Raw genomic sequence first — 9,882 nt, 5'->3', positions numbered from 1 at the left:
TTGCGGTATGCGGGCCTCTCACTGTTGTGGCCTCTCCCGTTGCGGAGCACAGGCTCCAGACGCACAGGCTCAGCGGCCATGGCTCACAGGCCCAGCCGCTCCGCGGCATGTGGGATCTTCCCGGACCCGCGCACGAACCCGTGTCACCTGTATCGGCAGGCGGACTCTCAACCACTGCGCCACCAGGGAAGCCCTGTTTTTCACTTTCAATACAGTATCCAATAAGTTATATGAGATATTCAACACCTTATTATAAAATAGGCTTTGTGTTAGATAACTTTGCTCAACTGTAAGCTAATATAAGTGTTTTGAGCACATTTAAGGTAGGTTAGGCTAAGCTATGATGTAGGTTAGGTTAGATGTATTAAATGCATTTTCGACTGACGATATTTTCAACTTATGATAGGCTTACTGGGATGTAACCCCATTGTAAGTCGAGGAAGGTCTATAATATAAACCCCAAATAAGATGAATTTCAGCATCTGCAAGCCTCAACCTTTTTTAGACACTGTCACCAGCAGTTCTACGTCTCTGGCAGAAACTCTGTGGGCCAAGCAAAGCTGCAGGAAGATAGGATGCATCTGTTCCTGCTCTGTACGGCCACTTCCAAAACCTTTTTTATCCTTGGCTAAACAAGGGAAACTTACAGTCAGTGGGGAGGGGTCTCTTGTTACTAAAGTGTTCCAAAGGATATGCTGTCCTTTTCACAACAATAAACAGCCCTTTGACAAACATCATTGGAACAATTTAATTATTCCTTAAATGAGATTCCTAAAAGTGAACTAACTGAATGCAAAACATGAATATTATTTAAGATACTGACTTATTGACTTAGATGCTGACTTAGATATTTAAATGGATCCTGGCTTTTATACTCAACTGAGGTAGAAGACCTTAAAATTTTCAAATTATGAAATAAAAAAGTTAAAATATTTTAAATTATATTTACTATTATAATTTTTCCTAGATCAATATAAGTACTTTTTAACTCACACTAAATATGGTATTAGCTAAGTATAAAATTAGTTCATTAACTTCAAGCTCAATGGTTCCATGACCATGAATTTGCACAAAATGTCTAGATATTATTTTCAAAATGTAATTATTCTAATATTAGGTGATAAAAAATAAAATAATTTATTTCATACGTAAAATTCTTTCATCTGGGTATTTTTCAATCATGTCTTAGTGAGAATGTTAATACTGTCATCAACATTATTTCTTAATTAACTGCCCCCTTATGGTACACAACACTTAAATGATTATTCTATGTGAAATAAGCTCTCTGTTGATCTAAAGGGTATGCTATACCTGTGCACCTATCAACCCATGGATTTTGGCTGACTTCTGCTAATCTGTGTGGAGATAAATGACATTACTAGGGTCAAAAATGACAAATAGATTGTTGTATCTCAACCGCCAACACTCTCCTAGAATGCTGTGGATCAGATGTTATCTTCAGACTCAGCAGAAAAAGGCACCACGACTGATAAGATATGTGTGGAAGATGTGTGCCTAGTGTTTGCTACCCTTTAAAGGACCCTGGAAAGCACCTTCTGACAACCAGATCTTAGACTATGGAAAACTGGAAAAGTAAAAATGTAGAGGTCTAGATAGCTTCCTTCCCACTTTTCTACTACCTAGAGATTCAGGTTTAGGGTGAGAAGGTAAGCTCTGGGAAGTGAAAGATTAGTCAATGACAGAGTTTTCTGGGCCACACTCTAGGAATACCAGAATGATTAACCCTTTTAAAAATTTTTTTCTGCAAGCTTTATTTTTTTCCTTTTCCATTATGGTTTATTACAGGATATCGAATATAGTTCCTCAGCTATACAGTAAAACCTTGTTGTTTATCCATTCTGTATTTAATAGTTTACATAGAATGACTATCCCTTGAAAAGAGAGGAAACATATGTCAAGAGGATCAGAAGACCATGCCTAGAAACTTGACAATCAAATGAGAGCAGAGAAAACCAAAGAGAAAGGTCTGGATAAATTGAGATGTCATTAGGTATGATATTAAGAAAAATTTTTAAAGAGAATAATGGAAGAGGGTCCGTGTAATTCATATGGCAAAACTGCTAAGACAATGCCTTAGAATAATATATTAAAGCCACAGATGCAAAACTACAAGTAATAAGTTCAGTATTATCACAGGAAAACAAAATGGCCTCATATATATTTACCAAAACCTGTGGCATGAGTGAGTGCAATATCAATGTGAAGAATAAAAAGAGACAGAAGAGGAGGAAAAATGCAGCACACTTTGTGTATCTGTATGGAAACCTACACACATGCAGGTGGTGGCAGCATAAACAAATGCATTTGGATGAAAATAAATAAACAGGGACTTCCCTGGTGGCACAGTGGTTGAGAGTCTGCCTGCCAATACAGGGGACACAAGTTTAAGCCCTGGTCCGTGAGGATCCCACGTGCCGCGGAGCAACGAAGCCCGTGCGCCACAACTACTGAGCCTGAGCTCTAGAGCCCGCGAGCCACAACTACTGAGCCTGCGTGCCACAACTACTGAAGCCCACGCACCTAGAGCCTGTGGTCTGCAACAAGCCACCGCAATGAGAAGCCCACGCACCACAACAAAGAGTAGCCCCCACCTGCCACAACTAGAGAAAGTCTGCGTGCAGCAACGAAGACCCAACACCGCCAAAAATAAATTAAAAAAAAAAAAGCTTAAAAAAAGAAAAAAAATGAACAGGGACTTCCCTGGTGGCACAGTGGTTGAGAGTCTGTCTGCCAATGCAGGGGACACGGGTTCAAGCCCTGGTCAGGGTGGATCCCACATGCCATGGAGCAACTAAGCCCGTGTGCCACAACTACTGAGCCTGCGCTCTAGAGCCCGCGAGCCACAACTACTGAGCCTGCGTGCCACAACTACTGAAGCCCGCGCACCTAGAGCCCGTGCTCTGCAACAAGGGAGTCCGCTGTGATGAGAGGTCCACACACTGTGGCAGGGAGTAGCCCCCGCTTGCGACAGCTAGATGAAGCCTACGCACAGCAACGAAGACCCAACACAGCCAAAAATAATTTAATTAATTAATTAATTTAAAAAAAGAAAATAAATGAACAGAATGCATGTAATCTCATGGAAGTATACTAGAGACTGCAGCCTGACCATGTGAAATGAATAATACAAAGGATATCTCATGACACACATCACAAGAGGAATACAGGCAAAGTATAATAGTGTAGGGGATAACAACTATTCAAGACAGTGTCTAAGTCAGTTTGAATTGAGTTTTCTGTCACTCCCAAAGGAAATAATCCAGACTCACACAGAAACTAGGGTCAAAGAGAGGTTAAGTGACTTGTTCCAACCTAGAATTCTATACCTAGATAAACTTTCAATCCAGAGTAAGGGTAAAATAAAGACATTTTAGATACGCAAGGTCTCAAAAATTTTACTACCCATGTATACTTTCCCAGGAAACAACAAAAGAATGTGCTCCACAAAGATAAGTGAGTAAATCAAGAAAACGGAAGACACAGGATCCAGGAAACTGAAGCTCCAACACAAGAAAGATGCAAAGGGAGTCCCCAAGATGTTGGAGAGGGACAGTAGCTATGCAGCTGCCCCCAGGAATAACCAGTACAGACTACACAGAAGGTTCAAAGATGGGAGGACTCTGGCTGGAGAGGGGTACTTTAAGATGATTTGATACAATTGACCACATGAAGATTTGCATTGACCATCTGTTGGGGACTGTGGAAAAAATTAGCAATAGGTACATGGGGAGCCAGCTTCAAGGATGGTTCCCCAACTGGAAAACCAATTAAATTTCAAGTCCCACCAGTGGAACGCTGCACCATGACACTGAGATATACTGATAGTTCCCTCTTCCCCTGAGACCTCACCCTGGAAGTGACTTTTTATCTTCTTTTGGTCCAACAGTGAGAGGCAGAGACAAGATGGCAGAGAAGAAGGACTTGAGCTCACCTCCTCCCAGGAAAACATCAAAATCACAACTAACGGGGGCTTCCCTGGTGGCGCAGTGGTTGAGAGTCCGCCTGCCGATGCAGGGGACACGGGTTCGTGCCCCGGTCCGGGAAGATCCCACATGCCGCGGAGCAGCTGGGCCCGTGAGCCATGGCCGCTGAGCCTGCATGTCTGGAGCCTGTGCTCCGCAACGGGAGAGGCCACGACAGTGAGAGGCCCACGTACAGCAAAAAAAAAAAAAAAAATCACAACTAACTGCTGAACAACCATCAACAAAAAAAGACTCAAACCTACCAAAAAAGATATTCTACATACAAAGACAAAGAAGAAGATGGTAGGAGGGGCACTTTCACAATATAATCAAATCCCACACCTGCTGCGTGGGTGACCCACAAACTGGAAAATAATTATATCTCAGAGGTTCTCCCACAGGAATGAGAGTTCTGAGCCCCATGTCAGGCTCCCCAGCCTGGGGGTTCAGGAGGAGGAGCCCCAAGAGCATTTGGCTTTGAAGGCCATGGGGCTTGAATGCAGGAGCTCCACAGGACTGGGGGAAACAGAGACTCCACTCTTGGAGGGCACACACAAGGTTTCACATACACTGGGATCCAGGGCAAAGCAGTGACTCCATAGGAGCCTGGGCCAGACCTACTGGAAGGTCCTGGAGGACTTCCTGGGGAGGCGGAGGTCGGCTGTGGCTCACTGTGGGGGCAACAACACTGGTGGCAGAGGCCCCAGCGAATATTCGTTGGCGTGAGCTCTCCTGGAGGTCACCACTTTGGCACTGAGACCTGGCCCCACCCAACAGCCTGCAGGCTCCAGTGCTGGGACACCTTAGGCCAAACAAACAACAGGGTAGAAACCCAGCACTACCCATCAGCCCACAGGCTACCTGAAGTCATCCTGATCTCACAGCCATCTCTAAACACACCCTTTAACATGGCCCTACCCACCAGAGGGACAAGACCCAGCTCCATCCACCAGTGGGCAGGCACCAGTCCCTCCCACCAGGAAGCCTGCATAAGCCCCTGGACCAACCTCACCCACTTGGGGGCAGACACCAGAAGCGAGAGGAGCTACAATCCTGCAGCCTGAGGAACAGAGGCCATAAACACAGAACGTTAGACAAAATGAGACAGTAGAGAAATATGTTCCAGATGAATGAACAAGATAAAACTCCAGAAGAACAACAAGTGAATTGGAGATAGGCAATCATCCTGAAAAAGAATTCAGAGTAACCATAGTAAAGATGATCCAAGATCTTAGAAAAAGAATGGAGGCACAGACCAAGAAGATACATGAAATGTTTAACAAAGAGCTAGAAGATTTAAAGAACAGAGATGAACAATACAATAACTGGAATGAAAAATACACTATAAGGAATCAATAGCAGAATAAATGAGGCAGAAGAACGAATAAGTGAGCTGGAAGACAGATGGGTGGAAATCACTGCTGCAGAACAGAAAAAAGAAAAAAAGTATGAAAAGAAAAGAGGACAGTCTAAGAGACCTCTGGGACAACATTAAATGCACCAACATTCACATTATAGGGGCTCTAGAAAGAGAAGAGAGAAAGGGCCTGAAAAGATATTTGAAGAGATAATAGCAGAAAACTTCCCTAACATGGGAAAGGAAACACTCAAGTCCAGGAAGCACAGAGAGTCCCATACAGGATAAACCCAAGGAGGAACATGCCAAGACACATATTAATCAAATTGACAAAAATTAAAGACAAAGAGAAAATAGTAAAAGCAACAAACAACCTTATGGGGTTTCCCTTGTATGTCATCAGCTGATTTTTCAGCAGAAACTCTGCAGGCCAGAAGGGAGTGGCATGATATATTTAAAGTGATGGAAGGGAAAAACCTACAACCAAGAATACTCTACACAGCAAGGCTCTTGTTCAGGTTTGATGGAGAAATCAAAAGCTTAGAGATAAGCAAAAGCTGCAATAATTCAGCACCACCAAACCAGCTAAAGGAACTTCCCTAGGCAGAAAAGAGAAGGCCACAACTACAAACAAGAAAATTACAAATGGAAAAGCTCACCAGTAAAGGCAAACATATAATAAAGGTCAGAAATCATCCACACACAAATATGATATCAAAACCAGCAATTGTGAGAGTACAAATGCAAGATATAGGAAATGAGGGTTTCCCTGGTGGCGCAGTGGTTGACAGTCTGCCTGCCGATGCAGAGGACACGGGTTTGTGCCCCAGTCCGGGAAGATCCCACATGCCGCAGAGCGGCTGGGCCCGTGAGCCATGGCCGCTGAGCCTGCGCGTCCGGAGCCTGCGCTCCGCAACGGGAGAGGCCACAACAGTAAGAGGCCCGCGTACCACCAAAAAAAAAAAAGAAGAGTAGATATCTTCAAGGTTCCTTCTATTTCTGTGACACTAGTTTAAGACAGTGAAAGTTAAATGTATTATACTCTACATGGTTCATGTTTTTTATTATCTATATGCTTGTTTCAGCTGTACAAGTTACCTATAAATATGACCATCGGAATAGTATCAATATTTATGGTGACTCTGTGCAAACTGGGAAAAGATAACTCCTCTGGGCTGTCTAGTCAGAAACACATGCCCCTTCCTCTGGGCTGCTGTGGCCCAGGTCAGGACACACTGCTTGACAAGAAGAGAAAGGCTGGGTGTTAGTCCCTACCCACCTGCGAGCAGGGCCCAACCAGATCCAATGTAACCAGCAGGCCGGAGATTGGTCATCTGGTTAAAGGGCTGAAGTACCTAAATTTTTATCAAAGTATTACAATAAATTTTACCACTGGTTGTTAAATCATTACAATACTTGGAAAAAAAAAAAAGTAGGAAAAAATGCATTACCCCGTTTTTACTGCCAATGAAGAAAACAGACTTTTCTCCAGTTTCAACTCCATTGCCTTCACTTCCATTACTTCCCCGTTTTTCCACTTCAGCTGTTGCGATTTCCCAGAGAGTTTCACTATGAGGCAGAAAACCAAAACTCAGAGAAACAAAAAAGAACCCTTTCAAAAATTTCTTTCCAGCCCAAAGAAATTTTATTTCAGTCAGATTTATAAAACAAATCAACATCATTTGGGGGGGACAATTTACTGGTAAAACTTCAGAGGATTAGTCATTCTCTTTGTACTAGATTGAAGCAGAAAATGATAAGCAGAATGTTTATTGCCAGGATTTGAGGTTGTCTGATTTGGGGGCTTCCGGGCAAGGCTGAAAGCTGTGTGTGTTAGCGTCTCAGACACACATGAATGTACAATGACTTTTGGAAATGCACAACTTGAAAACCACCAACATCTAGGAAAAGGGGGAATGTGTAAAGCCCGTGTACCACATAATCTTTGCCCCCTGAAAGTTTTTGGCTTTGTTTTTTAAATTATATATTTTTTGGCTCAAGATTCCTTTTTTAAAATATAAAAATGGGGGAAAATCACCTAAAATCACTTTTGAAAATCATCTTTTCATTTACCTCTCTACACACTCATGTAATTTTATAGAAATAAGATTATATCATTTTTTTTAAAGTAAAGCCTAAATGAATTATGGAGTATTGAACTAAAAATACATGAGAAAGATGTGGTGTGTTACAAGCTCAAATCTACTACTTTCTACATAGAGTATGCCAACTTGAGCAAATTACCTAACCTCTCTGGATCCTTCATTCCTTTATTAAGTCAACAAGTATTTCTTGAGCGCCTAATATATGAAAGCTTCTGTGCTAGTCCCCAGGCTTACCTGTTTCTTCACCTCTAAAATGCTGATAAAAAAGAATACCAACATCATAGGATTGCCATGACTGTTCAAATGTGATAATTCATTTAGGTTAGGGCCTGGCCTATACATAATCACCTAAAATCAGTGAGTGTTTATAATCATTATTATTCAAGAACCAGGAATGAAAAAAAGGGGTTAGAAAAGATCAAAACAGGTGTCCCTAAATGTTTGCACCAAAATTCAAACATTTATTTCACAGGTGAGCCCCTAAGAACTCAGTCCGGGCCTGTTTGCTCTTCAATTACACACTATTTCTTCATATTGTGATTATCTTCTTTCCAAGTTCCCAGCAGAAAAGAGAGAAGGAGGTGTTGTAACCAATTAAACCGTGATGGGAAGCTTAAGGTTCATAAACTCAACAGAGGTCACACCGCCCATCCACCATGTGAGAAAAACAGACTTTCCTGCTCTGTGATGGACTCCAGGACTCCTCTCTCCCGATGTCCTTATAAGTCATTTAGAGAAGGTTTAGGTATGACCTTGAGAACAAGCAACTAAAATAGACATCATAGAATTGAAGAGCTAAAATGTATTTGATAGGTGATTAAAATCCCACCCCCACCCCTTCTGCCCGTTTATATACGAAACTTACATTCTTTAGAATGCCTTCACAAGTTAGGCCCATTTATTGTTGTCGTGAACCCCTGTACCCGGAGCCGAGGTCCCTGAGGAAGTGGCTTGTGGTCTGGCTCACCGCCTGAAACTCTGTTCCTAGAACATTCCCTAACCCTCGAGAAACTTATTGAAAAAGTGAATAAGTGGAGTTGAATGATCTTTCGAAATCTCTTAACTTTTTCCACCTGGGGAACTTTTCTACTTGCTTTCGGCAGAATCCACACTCTCAAGGATAGTGCCTACGGATCCCTGACCAACAAGACAGGAATTGCAAAGAGGACGAACTCACAATTTTCTTCCACCAACGGGTCCCGCGAGGATTTCCTCTCCCCAAATATACCCGCAACGGCCTCTCCCTCCACCCCTCCCCCATCTCCACCCCTTCCTGGCTGGGTTGGGAAAGAAGGGAGGCTCTCGAGGGGAGCATAAGCCAGGCGCAAGCAGGGTTGCAAGGATACCTGGGCATCGTGGCTCGGCCGCCCCAACGTCGTGGTCTCCGCGTAGGGTCCAGCCTAGAATCAGCTGGACCGCGAGCTCTGCTCGAGGCCGGCTTAGTGCAGGCTCGTGGGTTGCTATGGTAGCGACGTCACAAGTAAAGGTTGCGTGTAGAAGAGGGGCATCATGGGAAATGTAGTTTTCGGCGTTCTTTTAGAGCCTCTCAGCTTCATTCGTTAGGGTGGGAGAGAGAGGCGACAAGTGGTAATAAATCTGGGACCTAAAAACTCTGGACTGGAAGTGTTCTTTTATTAAAAAAGTATTCTATTGGGTACCGACTATTTATATGCCAGGGGTCTCTCTCTCTTCAATTACTTTTCTCTCCCCAATAGCAGTGAATTGAGAATGGAGAACGAAACAATCTCCTGAGCTGTTTTCTAGTGATTTACTAGAGGCAAAGAATATTTACGATTTTAGTATTTTCCAACTTTCTGCTTGTTTGGTTGTTTCAGGTTTTATGCAATAGCACGTCATTTATTAATAAGTTAATAAAGCAGATACATCTCCATAATACTTCAAGTACTTTATCTCCAAATCAATAAAAAACATCATTACTATATGACATACACAACTAATTATAATAACCCAAAGGAAGCCAGAGATATAAGCTATTGCAGAGATGTACAAACAATTTATATTAGAACAAGTGAATAATTATGCCTCAAGGAGTTGGTGAAACATTCATGGCAGTGACAGTATTTGATCTGTTTTGATTGACTGAAGGAGAAACTGTTCCTCTACTGTTCTGCCATTTGGCTTAGTCTCTATGTTGTGATGTTCAAGAATGTGGGCTTTGGAATAAGACAAACTTAGATCGAAGCTGGGACTCCGCCAAACTAGCTAAGTTGCCACATTGCTACAGTGGAAAATAACTCAATTTCTCTTAGCCTTAGTGTCCGATCCTGTAAAGCAGGGGAAAGTTATGAGTTGTTTTGTTGTTGTTGTTGTTGTTGTTGTTGTTTTTGCAGTACGCGGGCCTCTCACTGTTGTGGCTTCTCCCGTTGCGGAGCACAGGCTCCGGACGCGCAGGCTCAGTGGCCATGGCCCACGGGCC

At 42.8% G+C, this 9,882-nt stretch overlaps 1 protein-coding gene across 1 annotated transcript in view; it reads right to left on the bottom strand.

The window, feature by feature from the left end:
• Positions 1-8,888, bottom strand: part of DYNC2LI1 (dynein cytoplasmic 2 light intermediate chain 1) — a 35,173-nt gene extending 26,285 nt beyond the window's left edge. Inside the window, exons 1-2 of the mRNA XM_007459950.1 lie at positions 8,792-8,888; positions 6,792-6,909 (exon numbers count right to left, since the gene is read on the bottom strand). Of these exons, the coding sequence (XP_007460012.1) occupies positions 6,792-6,909; positions 8,792-8,799 (126 nt within the window). The 5' untranslated portion in view covers positions 8,800-8,888. The remainder of the gene's footprint in view (positions 1-6,791; positions 6,910-8,791) is intronic.
• Between the last annotated feature and the right edge of the window lie 994 nt (positions 8,889-9,882).

This window comes from Lipotes vexillifer, unplaced genomic scaffold, assembly GCF_000442215.2.
Source record: "Lipotes vexillifer unplaced genomic scaffold, Lipotes_vexillifer_v1.1 scaffold666, whole genome shotgun sequence".
NCBI lineage: Eukaryota > Metazoa > Chordata > Mammalia > Artiodactyla > Lipotidae > Lipotes > Lipotes vexillifer.
The sequence above is the reverse complement of the archived record's forward strand: the minus strand, read 5'-3'. Positions and strand labels throughout refer to the sequence as shown.